Source organism: Rhinolophus sinicus, linkage group LG01 (assembly GCF_036562045.2).
Source record: "Rhinolophus sinicus isolate RSC01 linkage group LG01, ASM3656204v1, whole genome shotgun sequence".
In the NCBI taxonomy this organism is placed as follows: Eukaryota; Metazoa; Chordata; class Mammalia; order Chiroptera; family Rhinolophidae; genus Rhinolophus; species Rhinolophus sinicus.
Genome location: NC_133751.1, coordinates 183567911 through 183584842, shown reverse-complemented (window position 1 = coordinate 183584842; position 16932 = coordinate 183567911). Strand labels below are relative to the sequence as shown.

The window sequence follows — 16932 nt, the reverse complement described above, 5'->3', positions numbered from 1 at the left end:
ATCTTTTTCTCATGTCCCACCTTTCTTTTGAGTTTAAACTACCTATCAGATATTTCTCATGGAATGTTCTGCCAATACCACAAATTTAGCATTTGTAAAATTAAACTCATTATTTTCCTCAATATGTATATTTCTTCCTGACTCCCCTGTTTTATCAGAGATGTTGCCTCTTTGCCTTTTCGTTGTGTTTTAAATAAATTAAAATGAATTTCATTTGGGGAATTTCACGTCATGCCTTGAGATGACAGACAAATCTGAAGTCTTAGGAAATCAGGTTTGGAATTTACTGCTCATATTTGGAGTTATTAGTAGCATTTTAATAATAATACCTGTACTTATATTGTGATTTCACATATATCATTTCTTTTCATTCTCTTAACCTCAGGGGATAAGCAAGCCCACTGGGCATAGTTCTCATTTCACAGGTGAGGAAAGTTAAAGAAGGAGGGAAACTAACACATATTGAGGATGCAGGGGGTGCCAGGCCTGCTGTCTGCTGGTAAATGATGGGAACTGGCCTTCGTCTTCCCAGTTGCTACTCTTCCTCAGCAACCTGGTTTGAAACAGTATTGTCATGGCATCTTAGAGGCATCTTAGGAAGCATCTTGGAGATCTTAGTTTCGGACCGTGCCAGGGATGGTCTGTGGACCTATGCCAGCCTGCAAACCGTTTATTACTTACTGCTCCACATCAAGATAAGTATGGAAACCATGAATAAGCTTTGAAAACTTTTGTAATGATGTAGCATCCAGGTGCGCCTTTCTGTGGTTCACTTGAGAACCATTGCTCTAGGCCAGTCTTCCCTGCAGTAATAGTCTTTCCAAATAACACTTTTGGCAAGTGATTACTGCCCTCTCCCGTCCCCCCAGGAGCTTTACTTTCCCTTAAAGACTTGCTGTTTGTCCTCTCTCTTTCCTTTTTTTTTAATAGAATGACACTTCCATTCTCCTAGTTATTCAGATTCAAAGTCATTGAGTCATTATTGACTTTCTTATTCTTCATATCCAGTCACCAAATTGAGTTAATTCTTTTGTAATAGCTCTTATGTCTTGTTCTTCCTAGTATCTCTGTGGCCTTTTATTTTTAGTCACTCCCCTGTCTTTCAGTTGTTAGTTGTTGACTCTGAAATCTGTATCTCTTCCCTAAATGCGCTCTAGTTTATCATTTCCAACAGTTTTTCCACTGCTCCTTTGGAGATCTCATCTGTGCTTTATATTCCGTAGGTCTGAAATTTACTTTCTGCCCCAGATCTGGACTTGGCTCCCGTTCCCTGGTCTTTGCTGATGGAAACTGAGTGATAATTGTCCCTTCCATTTTCCTTGCCCAGTTGACAAAGTCTGTGTTTTATAAGTGCAGATTACCGCTCATCTTCTCCAGGCCTGCGCTGCCACCCTGATGTGGCTCCTTGTTATCTCTTATCTGGAGTTTTATAATAATTTCCCCACTGTTCTCCGCTTCTGTCTCTCCCTCCATTTTATTCTCTGGCAGTGTAATCTTTCTCATGCACAGCTCTATTACTGTTACCTATTTTCTTAAAAATCTCCAAGGTTCTTCATTGCCTGTGGAATAAAGGTTAAACTCTTTAATTTGGCATTCAGGTTCAGAAAGTTTACCTTACCAGGGTCAGTCCCCTCCCTACTCCACACCTTAGCAAAGCCAAGCTACTTAGCACTTGCTGTTCCCCATCCTGTTCATGTCTGTATCTTGGTTTATATTGTTTCATCTTTGTGATGTACCCTTCGCCTCTCATCTTCAAATTCTACCCCTTCTTCAAGATTCAGTTGTATTGTCATCTTCTCTACAAAGCTTCCATCCAATAATCTTTCTAGTGAACTTTAATAGCTCTTTCGCTGTACTTCTCTGATGTTAATTATTGTTGTCTACATCATGTTAAAGATATTTATAGCATGGGTGGCTCTACTAGAACTTACAGCTCCCAAAATGAAGATCTGCTGAGGGACTTGGTGGGGACAATTCAAAATAAAGATTCATGGGCCCCGTCCCATGGAAACACTGGTTCAGTAGATTTTGGAAATGTGAAATTTTAAAAAGCTCCCAGATATTTCTAATTCTAGGTCAGATATTTGAATCATTTGTCTGTCTGCCCCACAGTTTTAGTTATTGATTTTATCCTCTTGGCTTAACATTTGGGATGCATTTATCTTGTCTAAATTGCATTGCAGACTTCATGAAATGCTTTGTTTCTCCTCTGTAGTATTATACTTAGCATAATAGACATGCAGTAATTGTTGAATGTTGAATAAATGAAAAGATTGAAGTAAGATCTTTCAATTGGTATATCTGTGGTAGAATGTACTCGTATACTGAAGAGAACATGTTTCTTAGGACATATACTGAACGGAAGTTTACAGAGCAGCCTGTTAAGGAGCTGTTCTGAAGGGAAAAGGAGGGATACCACTTAAGAGAAACCAAGCAATGCTTTACGGAAGATCAGTAGGATAACATGTAGTTTGTAGTGTCACTGGTGTGCTATTTATTTATGTTACAGTAGAAGAGAAAGAAGGTAAAGTAACATGGGTCAGTTTTCAAGTCTAGTGTGCATTATTCCTAACACTAAAAAGTGAGATCACATTTGTTCCATAGAAAGGGACCTTTCTGACCTCACTGATGGGACATTACTAACTAACTACAACACTCTGTCTTGTTGAACCAAAATGTGCCCTCAGCATCCTTTTCTATGGAGCACTTCCACCGATCAGTTGACATTAGCATAATTACAGAAAAAACCCTGGTATATGAAATGTTGTTTAGGATATCTCCTATAGTTAAAAAAAACAAAAACCAAAAAACCTGTAGAATGTTTGTGATCCCTACAATCAAAATTCTTCAAGAAAAAGGTAGTTGAAAACCAGTACATCTAAAAGGGCAGTTCTTTGATAATGCACTGCTGGAATTCGCTGCTCTATTTCTGGTATGACCTATCTTTTATGAAATTTTGCTGTATTTCCTCATAACTGCCATGCCATTTACTCAGACCCTTTTGTAAGTAAAGGTAAAGAAAATGTATTCTTCCCAAGAATTCCTAGTCATTTAAAATTTGGAAGACACTGATTGTGACATGCTAAGAAGGTTAAGCGTCTTAAAGCATTGGGTTGTCTCTATCCCCCTACTTATTGTTGAAACATAGTACTTTTATTTTCAGCTGTACTGGAATTCTCTTCCTCTAACTTTGTTAAAGTGTGTGCTCAAATGCCTGCCGCCAAGCTTTAACCCTGTGCATCTGGCTACCCTTCTTCCCCTGCTTTTATCCACGTATAATCAGTTTTTCATTTCTCTCCCTGCTCCTTCCAGGTCTGATGACGATGATATGGAGAGTAGGAGCTCCAGGGTGACCCAACTTTGCACTTACTTTCAGCAGAAATATAAGCATCTCTGCCGCCTGGAGCGGGCAGAGTCTCGTCAAAAGAAATGCCGGCATACGTTAAGGAAAGCCTTGCTGCAGGCGGCTAGTAGAGAACCAGAGTGTACTGGTCAGTTAATGCAAGAACTGCAGAGAGCTGCAAGCAGTCGAACCAGGTTAGAGCCCGATGCAGTCACTTGTTTCTGAGGAATTGTCTCGGTCTGTTTCTGTATGTTTTGAAAGGATAGTTAAGGCACAATAGGTGGTAGGCTTTTAAGCCTGAAATATTTATGCATTGTATTTTGGTTTTGCTGCTCAGACAAAGTTCTATTCTACACTGGTGGAGAAATAATACTGCCATGAGCTGACAGTAAAATTAAAGCATTACTATAATTTTGCTAGAGTTTGATTAGAATTTATTCAATAAAGGATTTGAGAATGTTACCTGTCTTTAAAAAAATACAATACTTAGAAATTTCTTACGTTATTTAAAAGTAATATTTAGAGTTTTTTATTACAAAAGTACCACAGTATGTTTTCTATTTACATTATTTAAAAATTTTTTCAAATGTATTTTCTGTTAATATTTACATTATCCCCCATATTACGTGTTCAAAATGTTTCATTACATTGGATTTCTTTTGAGGAAAATTCCTCTGTTTATAGTATAGATACTTGCTTACTTAAAAAAATTTGAAAAATATCAATAAAAAGGGAAAAACCTCTGTCATATCACCATTCACAAAGCAGAAAGAGCACATTTTGATTCTGTTTCATTCTAGTCTTTTTCTGTGTTTGTGTGTGTGTGTGTGTGTGTGTGTGTGTGTGTATGTGTGTGAGTTATGTGTCCAGTTTTTTTTTTCCATAAAAATATGTCATAGCCATTCCCCTGTTTTCTTAAAGATTGTTTTGAAAACAGGATTTATAATGTTTACATAATGTTTTATTGAATGAAAATCCGTATATTGGAAATGTAGAGTTAGCTGGTATTTCAATGAAGAAATTATGATATATTACCATTTTGGAAGTTTGTTCATTTAGGTAATAAAAACTTAAGTCAAATCATAATTGCTTATATTAGATTATATACCTTTTGAAAATACTAATTTAATTGAATTTCCAAAATATCTCCCTATTTATTTAACTAAGGAAATAATTTTCAAATTTAAAAGGCTTAGTTCCATATTGAGTTTATTATTTCACACTTTTTACTTATATTTTAAAACAACCTTGACTATGTACAGTATATAACATTTTATGAGTTTATATATCTAAATATTAGCAGTGGTTATCTCTAGATGATGGGATTATTGATGAAGTTAAAAACATTTGTAGTCTTATATTCTGCTTTTTCTATATTGATCATGAGTTGCTTGAGGAAAACAAGGGTTTAAAACAAACAGAAAACTAAAGAAACACCTCTGCTTTGTAGCTATCATATTTTGTTATATACCTATATTTTGAAATTTCATTTTAGTTTTGTATGTTTTGGTTTTCACTATATTTGTTGTAAAAAAAAAAAGTAACCTGTTTTTGAATTGTGTATCTTAAAAAGATACTGTGCCCTGAGGAGTTTTGTGCTTCTTGGCATATTTAGAATTGTTTGAAACTATGTATGTGTATCTAATATACTTACTTAATGACTGCAGCCTATAGTATTTTCCCTCACTCTTAGAACTCCCAGTCCTCTGTAGGGGATGTAGTGTATGTTCTAAAACATCCTTTAGGTCTTAGCTTACGTATTCAGGGACTTACCTTTCTCAGAGAAACACTTCTGTATTCCCTTGACTATGTTAAGTCCCACTATTATATATGCTTATTGTGCTCTGTACTCTGCTTCACTGTAGAATTTTATACTCGCATCAATGACTGTCTGTCAGGCTTGACAGTAATTTCTATGAGGGCAGGAACAATGTACACTTTGTTCTTAAATCACCAATGTTGATGAACAAATGAATAGAATTGAACCAGTGAAGACACATCTGTTCACTACTTGTTGAAAGAATTCACTCAGCTTGACATAAGTTCTAAAATAATATCTAAAATTTATATTGTATACGGCATTCAAGTGTATCATTTCAGTAGAAACCTTAAATTTTGTCCAGCATGAAACAAAGTATGTGTAGAACATTGAGTCTTAAGTGCATTATTATGACCTTGTCAAGATGTAAGGGACTATTGTATGAGTTTGGGACAGTTTAGTGTTTATGTAGAACACGTATTTATCTATGATTTTTAACTGCAGAAGCAACTCCTTCCTTTTCAGAGCATCTGCCAAACTACCTTCAGTGATTTTTTTTAAAAAAAGTTTCACGATAACTCAGTTTTGCAAAACAAATATCAAGATGAACTCTATTATAATTCTCACATGTATTTGATGTCATTTAGTTATGTCACCTATGATTAGTAAAAGATTTATTGCCCAGTGCATTACTGATAATCATCTATGAGATGATCGTCACTCCTTGGTGATTGGCAGCTTACTACTTCACATTGTATTTTAGGCTCACAAAACTCAGCTGTCAGTTGGATAATGCCCTCTGATATTTTTGCTATTGAAGACTAGTTCCACAAAAGTTGCTGTTAAATATTTTAGAAATTCGAACTTTAATGGCTACCTCTTAATAGGTATTTTTAAAAATATAACTCGGGTATAAACTGAATAACATTCAAGTATTCTTACTAATAACTTCATCATATTTATTGGTGAATATGTGGAATAAACCATTGCAGTAGCTTAAAGTACGTAAACCCAAATCTAAGTATCTTGTAGCCTACAAGCCTAAAGAGACTTGTGTTGTTTGTGTGTCATGTATTTGTGTGTTGTTTGTGTGGAAACTTCAATAGAGCATACAAAAGGGAAGCCTGTAGTATTTTCATAGTAAAAACATCAAAATGTTTTGGTAATTCTCCCTTTGTTTTGGTAATAAAACATACCCAATTTATCAGGCATTTTTATCGTAATTATCCATGGAGATATCAAAATTCTAACTTTGGGTAATTTATTTGTAGAAATAGATTGGTGATTTGGAACATATTTGTGGTTTAAAAAAATGGAAAACATGGTTTCCTTTGAAGTCTAGGATAAAGAAAATGAGGGCATGCGTTGTGTGCTGGGCTTGGTAGGTGGCTGAGCATAATTATTCAAGTGTTCAATGAAAATTATCCATTCAATATAGAGAGCTACCTTCTTTTGAAATCTAGACCAAGAGAATGTGGGCTTAGCTACCACAATACTGAGGAAAACTTCATTTATTTGAAATTGTGTATCCCTTTTAGAGGGCTGAAATTAATGACCCACTTCCCCACTCTTGTGTTCCTAACAAATCTTGCAGAACTCTTAATTAAAGCAACTTCTGTGGCAGCACGGCACCTGGTTTTCTATTTTCATTTACTGTTTATATGTTATAATAGAAATATACTTTATTTAGATTATATGTAAAGTCATATGTAATTTAGATTCTTTATGACTGTCTATAGTTAGAGTAAATCATTCCTTTGAAATCCTTAGATACTAGAAACAAAGAATTCAAAAGATTTCTTGTTTCTGATGCCTGACTTGTAACTCAGTGCATTAAGTTCATTCTTTACACATGTGTATACTCAGACATGTGCAAAGGCTTAGTAGTTTGTGATGCTTTATAGAGTCACATAGGATAGTTTTTGCACTACTAAGAATTTAAGTATTGTTTATTTTATTTTTTTATATGTGTATAAAACTGGAAGGATCTGCAAATTACTAAAATGAATACTTACAATAGAGGGATTGGGAACTGGCAAATCAGGACAAGAATAGAACGGAGGTTCTTCACTGGCTCCTTTCCTACTACTCTTTGATTTTTGGAACCATGTGAATGTATTGCCTATTCATAAACATTTTAAATAATATTAAAATATTTAAATATTAAATGTATAAAATGGAGATAGCATTTAATGAAAGATGGAATTGCACGTATAATACAAGGTTAAAAAATATGTACAAAGTGAGTGCATTTTGGAAGATGAGAGCAAATCAGCCATTTCTGCATATCAGTATCCCCTTCCTTATGTTTCAGATCAAGGTTTTGCAGAATAACTGTTTAGCAGCTTGACATGCCCAAAATCTAATTAGGATGATAATAACAGCAGTTAACCATTGACTGCTTACTATGTACTGCGCTATATACTGTGTATGATAAGTGTTTTCGATATGTTATCTTATCTCTTATCTCCACTTTACAGGTAAGGAAGTTGAGGCTCAAGCAAGGCTAAGTAACTTGCTCGAGGTCACACAGCTAGTAAGACGTAGAGCTGATTTTCAGAACCAGGTCTGACTGATCTAGTCTCATGTTCTTCATCACTTCACTATCCCTTTGAGAAGCAAAAGGAAACAAAATATCACCTAAAAACAAACAAACAAAAAAAACAGCTAGGCATAGTTGAAACTGATTATAATGTAATTATTTGTTTTTCAGATTGGGGAAATAATAGGAACTGGTCATTGTAACCCATATTTATATTTTATTTAATGAATGTAGAGAGTTAAAATGTTGGTGTTGCATTGTGGTAACACAATGTAGAAAAATTGCCCTGGATTCTTAAAGCATTTTTTAAAAATTAATTTTTCTTTCCTTTCTTAGCATAAGCCGGACCAAGTTGAAGGAGGTGGAACCAGCAGCATGCAGTGGAACAGTGAAGGGTGAACAGTGCAAGAACAAAGCCCTTCCATTCACCAGACATTGTTTCCAACGTATCCTCGTCACTAAATAGAATGCGCATTGGAAAGTACTGACCCAGTCAAGGCTAGTTATTTCATTCTTTTTTTTTTTTTCATTCTTAAGCCAAGTGAATGACTTGAAATCATAACCATTTAATGTTTAAAATATTTTTTATATAACTTCCAATTTTCACACTGTCTGCTAATTTTTTCTGTTTGTGTCCTTGTGCTTCTTTATTTAAGAATCACATCAAAATAAACAAAATTGACAGCACATAGCAGGTTCTTCCAGTGGCTGTCATTTAATTAAATTTTGTCAACGGAATTCCAATCCTTCTGGGGTTCTAGGTGATTTGTAAGAAGCAGCTATAACACTCATTGATGGAAAAATCAAGTATTATTCAAAAACTGTTTTTAGTTTTCCAAGAAGGTTATACAATTTTACAGTGTGCTTTTTTGCTGTGGGAATAATTAGCTATTTGTATCAAGTACAGCACTGATTTGAGATGAATGAAAGATAAACATCACTGACTAGGACAGAAGATACCTTAAGAAAGAAAATACTTGGTTATGAAATCTTACTATTCTTACTTTTATTAAACGTTTAAAATTGAATAGCATTTAAAACATTTGTATAGTAACAATTTCTCTTTTTTACTACCTGTTTGACTTTTGCCCTCCCTTCTGTTCTTAGAGTTACAGTTTCACAACTTGTTCAGCAGCAGTAAAGGCTTTTAGAGTCTTAACTATAAAAGCATAAAAAAAAGTAGAAAGATACTTCCTTAACAGATATAAAGTAAATCTGGGGGAAATGTAGTTAGTGGCTAAAAGTATGGATGCTTAAAAATGTTGATGCTGTAAAGCTGCTATTCCAATTTTAATAGTACTGTTTTGATTTAAAAGTAATTTTTCATAAGTTGTGAGTTTGAGTGTGGTGTTGGAAATGTGAAATGAAAAATCCAAATTTGGGTAGGTGAGGTTTTTTTTTTTTTAGAATTCTATCTTTAAATTTTTATTCTTGATGAGGATGATATGCAGAAGTTTTCCTTAAAAGAAAGGGTTTTTTTTGTTTTTTTTAAACCATTATGGTGGAACTTTTAGGAGTTAGTATGTGAAGAAGGAAATGGCCCTGCTTCTCCAAATAATGGAAGTCAGAATGACCATAAAGGAGACTCATGTTTAGGAACCCATTAACAAAATAGACTCCTTCAGACATACCGTGTTTCCCTGAAAATAAGACCTAGCCGGACAATCAGCTCTAATGCGTCTTTTGGAGCAAAAATTAATATAAGACCCATTGTTATTTTAATATAAGACCCCGTCTATGAAATAATATAGAGAAGTTTAATGAGCTGAGCCAAACTGACGACAGTTGCCAGGAAGCAAAATCTCAATGGATTAAGAAATTGCTCAGGAGAATGGCAGTTTTGCAGCTTATTTTATACATTAGAATTAAAAAAAAGTTACATTAATTTTTGCTCCAAAAGACACATTAGAGCTCATTGTCTGGCTAGGTCTTATTTTCGGGGAAACAGAGTATCATCTGATAAATAATGATGAAACTATTATCATTTTCAGGTATCAGTAGTTGGGTTGGTTCTTTAACTTTTATAGATAGTAAAATTTATACTTACACAAGGAAGGGAAGAGGAAAATTTTTTTATAAAAATTGAGCAATTAAGTAGAGTTCCAGTGTATTTTATCCCTAACTTAAAAAACAACCCAGATATCCTCTTGAACCGCTCTCAGCAGCTCTTCTCAAGCTGCACGGCCAAGTTTGCAGATGGACAGCAGTGCTCTGTGCCCGTATTTGACATCACACACCAGACACCTCTGTGCGAAGAACATGCCAAAAAAATGGTGAGTTCAGATTTTATTTCTGCAACAGAGGCTTTCAAGCTTTTGATAGCTATCCATAGTAGGAAGCATTTTGTGACTTAGTACAAACTATGTGTATACAAAATCAATGAAGCAGGTTTTATGAAACAATACTTTTGGTACCTGATATTTTCTAGTCTATTCTGTTTTACCCAAAAAAATGCTTGTTATGACCCACTGAGTTAATTTCCTACCCTCATTTAAAAAACAACAACACTGTTTTAGTAGTTACTTAAATGTGGTTATTTTGTTTATTATCTATTCTGTACCTCTCCTTTTCTTAAAATACATTTTCTTATACATTGATTTCCTAAGCTCTTTTTTGCCCCATTTCTCTAGGTTTTTTTGTTTGTTTGTTTTTAATATACCGTGTTTCCCCAAAAATAAGACCTAGCCGGACCATCAGCTCTAATGCATCTTTTGGAGCAAAAATTAATATAAGACCCGGTCTTATTTTAATATAACATAAGACTGGGTCTTTAATATAATATTATAATATAATATAATATTAGGTCTTATATTAATTTTTGCTCCAAAAGGCACATTAGAGCTGATGGTCCGGCTAGCTCTTATTTTCAGGGAAACAAGAAACATGGTATACAATTCTATGGATGTCTTGGATATTTTATAAAACTTCTGTAATTCTACTGAACTTAATTATTGCTTTTCTTAATGCTATTATCATAAGCCCTAATTAATTCAAAATAATTTGGAGGAGAGACAAGTCTGAATTTAATGAGCTATCTGAATTATATAGTCATTAAATGCATTTGTATTATTTTCACCCATCAGACACTTATTGAGTTCTATTTGCAAGGTATTGCACAAGGTATATGTACTAAAAATTTGAGTGACACAGAATTTTTTGGGGTAAACAGGGTATATGGGCCATATATTTTGAATATTTGTATACTAAACTGCATATACAAATGAATAATTATTTTACCATTTTAACTTTAAAACATTTCAAATATAAAAAATTTTGTTAGTTTATTCAGGCTCTATCATGATTAAGAAATGATTTCTATGTTTTGAACCACTTTTGTGGACCTTCACTGATGATTTCACAGACCCTTGGTAATATAGGCACTGCACTGCAGCTTTCAAACCACTGAAGTAAGTCATCTTGGTTGTATATTTTGATTTTAAAGTTACACTGTTTAGCATACTTCTAATCAGACTCGGAAAATATTAAATAGGGAGGCTATACTTCAGGATCTCATGTATTTATTCATTCATTCATTCATTCATTCATTCATTCATCTATTTATTTATTTTAAAGATTTTATTGGGGAAGGTGAACAGGACTTTATTGGGGAATAGTGTGTACTTCCAGGCCTTTTTTTTTCAAGTCAAGTTGTTGTCCTTTCAGTCTTAGTTGTGGAGGGCGCAGCTCAGCTCCAGGTCCAGGTCCAGTTGCCGTTGCTAGTTGCAGGGGCACAGCCCACCATCCCTTGCGGGAGTCGAACCAGCAACCTTGTGGTTGAGAGGATGCGCTCCAACCAACAACTGAGCCATCCGGGAGCTCAGCGGCAGCTCAGCTCAAGGTGCTGTGTTCAATCTTAGTTTCAGGGGGCGCTGCCCACCATCCCTTGTGGGACTCGAGGAATTGAACTGCCAACCTTGTGGTTGAGAGCCCACTGGCCCATGTGGGAATCAAACCGGCAGCCTTCGGAGTTAGGAGCATGGAGCTCCAACCACCTGAGCCACCGGGCCGGCCCCTAGGATCTGCTTTATTGATTTCATAAGTTTTTGATTAGTATAACAATTATTACGTGAATGCTTTTAAAGAAATTAAAAGCAGTTTATTCTTTTCATCTGATTAAATATTCCTGCTTAGGCAAATTCAGCTAGGGAAACATAAGTTTAAACTAGTGTAATAAAAATAGTCTTAAAGTAATATACATTTTATATTATATAAATAATATTAATCAGGGTTTTAAAAGGTATTTACAATACAAAGTTTTGAAAATGTTTTTTTCTCTGAACATAGAGAATCAGACACTAGTTTGAACTATTTTTGTTTTAAGTTAAAAATTACGTTAAGTGTATATAGCAAACACGTGTACCCCATCAGTCCCCCACTGGGAGAGACTTACACTGGGTGACAAACACTGTGCAAATCTCTCAGCTCTGCTTTCAGACCACATCTTGAATGCAAACACATTTTACCACCTTTACTGCTACCACCCTAGCCTTAGCTACTATCTTGTTTGCCTGGATTATTCTCATAGTCTCCTAATTGGTGTTCCTTCTTCTTGCCGTGCCCCACCAGCCACACCCAGATGTGTTTTCCACATAGCAGCCAGTAGATTCTGTGTGTCTCTCACTTTCTTTGAATTTACTCACAGTAAAGTTCACTCTTTTTGGTGTACAGTTCTGAGTTTTGACAGTGCATACAGTCATATAATCACCACCATAATTAAGGTGTAGACCAGTTCCATTACCCACCAAAATTCTCTTGTTCTGCCCCTTTGTAGTCAACCCTTTCCTTTGCCTCTGCTGAGCTGTTTCTGTTCCTATAATTTTACATTTTCCAGAATGTCTTATAAATGGAATCATACAGTATGTACCTTTAGAGCAGACGTTTTAGAATATACATCTGATCATTTTAGTCCCCTGATCAAAACCTTCCAAGGCTTTCCATTACATTGAGAACCAAATCCAAAATTCTTACTGTGGCTATAAGCCACTTCCTCATCTGGCCCTTACAACCTTTGTAGCTTCATCTTATACCCTCTCCTCATTTCCGGAGTTCCAGCAACGTTGGCTTTCTGGCTATTTCTTGAACACCCTAAGTATGTTTCCACCTCAGGGGCTTTGTACTTGTCTTTCTCCTTTCCTTAAATGTTTTCTACATGCATCACTTCATTTATTCAAGTTTCTGATCAAATGTCACTTCATCAAAGAAGCCTTCCACCTCCCCTCTATCCTGTCAGTTTTTTATCCTCATATTCCACCTTATTTTTCTTCCTTATATTTTCATGTACCTACCATTACATTATTTATTAATTAGTTTATGTGTTTATTGTCTGTATCCCTCTACTAGAATGTAAACTTTTCAAAGGCAGGAGCAGTTTTTGTTCATTGCTGTATCCTCAGATGCTCAATAAGTAATTGTTGAATAAAGTAAAAGTTAGCACATAGCTGACGGGTTGAGATTCAGAACTAGAGGCTCGCACTACAGAAAGTCCAGGCTGGCAGACAGAACATGGTATTCAATAGGTATGAGACCATACAACAGATGGTAAGTTAGTATATGCGTTATTGTCCCAGCATATAAGTAGAATGAGACAGTCGGGAGTGAATAGTGTTTGTAGTAATAGTGTAGGTAAACGAACAGTCAGCATTAGGAAAGCCTCTAGGCTAGAGGGGTTCTAGCTCTCTGGAAAAACGGAGTGAGGGACTGCCAACGGCAAGGCAGGGCCTCAGTCATGGGCAATTCTGTGTGGGGTACTTGGCACATTACCAAAAATGTTGCTGGGTTGTGAGGCATAAGCTTAGGAGAATAAGACACAAGCTTAGAACTAGAAGCAGGTGATGTTGGAGGTCTTACAAGTAGGATTTGTGTGTCTTGGCCTAGAGCTGACTAACTTTCTCTTGCCTACAATCCACTCCGGTCCCAGAGAGAAAGCCTGGAGTGGATGCTTACCTCCTGGTGGGTTCTGCTAGTTGCTCAGTCACTATTTGTTGAATTGAATAATAGACATACATGTAAACCTCAGGTATTGACCCAAAAGAAGCAGCCTTATTTTTTTGTAGTTTTATAAATTTGTGCATTTTGACTTGAGCCTGTAATTGTGTTTGGATTCAAGTATTTGGCTGGGACTAAACTTCTTTTAGGTTTCCTAAATTTGTTTTAATTTTATTCTTTCTTGTTTTGAATTTGTTTGATGCTAATAATAGTTATTAGTCTTTAAATACTATTTCCTATACTCTTTATTTAGTTATGAGTTATTACTGAATTCATCAAATCAAGTGACATCAATTGTAAAAAAGCACTATTGTTTTATATACCAGCAAGAAAGAAAAAATGCTGCACAGTGCGTTTCTTGTCACATACAATATTTTGTTTTATACTTGCTAAAATAGCTTCTTTAGACTTAGATGTAGATTTTATCATCTGTATTGCTCCTGGTTGTAGCTGAATTACTTGACCTGTGAAAAGGCAGTATTTTCTTACATCACCTATAACACAGCTTCGTCTTCTTTGTGGTTATTTTCTTTTCTCATTTGGTTTTTGCTTTAAAAAACAAAGAAAGAAATTGTGGTCAGTTCTTTAATAATGAATATTTGTTTCACTAATAATAATTTTATACCCTGATGTTCTTTGTGCCTTTCTGCATGCACAACAGTTTTTCCTCTACATGTAAAACCAACGATGCACATACCTTAATTCACACGATATCAGACAAAGAGCTGTGACCAACTTGGAGCATGTGTGGGCTCAGTGCCAACGACTATCCCCTGGACTACATTATAAGATGCCATTATTGTAAAAGGTCCCCAATTGCAGAGATATTAAAATGTGCGTGTTGGAATTGGTGAAATGCGGCATTCAGCTTTAAGGGTGCTAGCTGAAAAAAGCTAGCTATGTGGTCAGTTTCTTCTTCCTTTGCCTACTCACTTCATGGCAGCAATTTTATGAAGCTGTGCTCCTTGTCTTCTGCCTTTACCTTTTCTCCCTGAACCATGTCAGGACTGAAGGACTTTTACTGTGTCATGATTTCCAAGTCTACACTTCCATCCCTTTCTTGATTCCCCTGCACCAGATACAGTTTCTCTTACCTCTTGGACATCTGCATACCTCAAACTGTATGTGAGCCGAACTGAATTCCTTAACTTTTGGTAGGAATCTGTTTATTCTGCTGTGTTCTCCATCCCAACTGATGGTGTCATCATTTAACAATTACCCGAACTTGAAACCCTAGAGACATTTTAGAGTTTTATATTCCCTTTGACCCCGCCACATCCAAGGAGCTGTCAGATCATAAGATTCGACCTCGACAGTCCCTTGCTTTCCCATTCTCACTCGCTCTGCCCTTCACCATTTATTTCGTATCCACTGTTGAAAGAGCCCTCATATTGGAATTGTTGCCTCCATTCATTTCTAGCTATCTCTTTACATTGCTACCAGGGTTAAATGTGTTAATCCTTTTAACACATTTGTCAAGTCATGCTGCTCCTCTCATCAAAAATCATTCCCCATTGCCTACAAAAGAAGTTTAAAATCCTTAAACTTAGGGTATTCAAAGTCATACACGATCCGGTCCCAAACTTCTTTAAAGTGTATATTTATATTTCATCCCCTATTATGCGCCAAGCACCCATCAAACCCTGTTGCTTGCTGTTCTTTTTCTCTGGTTTGTGCCGTTTTTTGTAGCCTAGAATAGTCTTCCACTTGCACCCAACAACTTAAAATCCTACTTTTTCTCTAATCCCACAAAATTGAAAATAATCAATTATCCTTTTGTGTACCCATACAAGGTGTGTATATCACTATTGCCCAATTTTCTCTGTACTGTAGTTAGGTAACTTGTATTCATATTTTTCTCACGGGAGAGTAAGTTCTTTGAGAGTGCAAATTTTCTTTATTTTTTTATACTATAGCACCTATCTCAATGTCTTTAAATGTAGGATGAACTATATGTGTACGTTGCATTAATCTGAGCTAAATAAAAATGAGTGTTCTATTCATTTACTTATTGTTATACCTAGTTTTAGGTAGACAGTATATTTTAGGCATGCTATAGAATATGAAGAGATACAAGTATTTTTTTAGGTAGCTGTTAGGTTTTTCCCACATAATCTCAGTTTAAAAATATCCATTTATTCATTCCAAAGGATAATTTCTTAAGAGGAGATAGCTCCCGTAAAGTTCAGCACCAGCAGCAGAGGAAACCCAGGAAAAAAACCAAGCCTCCTGCACTTACCAAAAAACACAAGAAGAAGAGAAGGCGTGGACCTCGGCGACCCCAAAAACCCATTCCCCCTGCAGTCCCCCAAGGGAACCTCAGCATGCCCACCAGCGTCTCACTGCCAGTGGGGGCCTCTCAGATCCGGTCAGTGACGGCGCCAGAGTCTGCATTTCCTTTCCACATTCTGATTGCTCTCATTGCCTTTTCTGGTGTTGGAACTAGGCTACAGAAGCCATTCGGTGTATCAACCTAAACTGTTTAGTTTTCAGTGCAATTTTTATAAAATATCTGACTGGGTTAGATCTGAAGTAAAGCTTTTGATTAAAACAGAGAGAGCAGATGTTGAAATTGAGCATTTAATGGCCTGCCCTCAGATTTTCCTATTTTAACAGAAATTCCATACATATCCCAACAGAAATGTTCCATCAGAAATCTGATGCCTTATTAATTTTGGCAGGGGTAAGCATTTTGACCATATGAATGAGGCCTCTGTTGCAGTTAAACATTTTAGTTTTATCTGTTTATTTCATCGTTTTAAATTATTATGTTGACCAGGTTTGAAATGCTCTAAAAAGTATTAAGACACACCACTTGATATACCAAACCGTATTCGTTCTACTAATTTGAAGTAAAAAATCCCATCTTGAAATGATTGTCTTAATGCATAGGTAGAGGTTGTAGAAATATGTGACCGCATATGGTGGGGTCTGTTTGCTTTCAAATTTCCTTACAGTAAGAAATGTTGAGTTAGGACTTCCCATTTTCATGTTTGATGCACTTGTCTTGCTGCCGTTTGTTTCGTGAAGCTGAAAGGGGAGTGGTGGGGCCAACCATGTCGTCTTCCCCAGGAGCCCATCCACGCCAGAGCTGAGTGCTGATGAGTTACCGGATGACATTGCCAATGAGATCACTGACATTCCACATGACTTGGAATTGAACCAGGAGGACTTTTCAGACGTCCTGCCACGGCTACCTGACGACTTACAGGATTTTGATTTTTTTGAAGGTATGGCCAATACTGGGATTCAAGAAAACTGGGTTTTTAAATGAGTTCTTAAAAAGGGAAACAGTTTTTGGAG

The 16932-nt window shown here is 35.9% G+C and overlaps 1 protein-coding gene across 8 annotated transcripts in view; it reads left to right on the top strand.

Annotated features, from left to right (window-relative positions):
• Positions 1-16932, top strand: part of INO80D (INO80 complex subunit D) — a 60858-nt gene that overhangs the window by 31056 nt on the left and 12870 nt on the right. For all 8 annotated transcript variants that reach the window (XM_074340838.1, XM_019726893.2, XM_074340848.1 and 5 more), the window contains 5 exons: positions 3313-3537; positions 7981-8090; positions 9784-9917; positions 15780-15997; positions 16702-16859. In XM_074340838.1, the coding sequence (XP_074196939.1) occupies positions 3313-3537; positions 7981-8090; positions 9784-9917; positions 15780-15997; positions 16702-16859 (845 nt within the window). The remainder of the gene's footprint in view (positions 1-3312; positions 3538-7980; positions 8091-9783; positions 9918-15779; positions 15998-16701; positions 16860-16932) is intronic.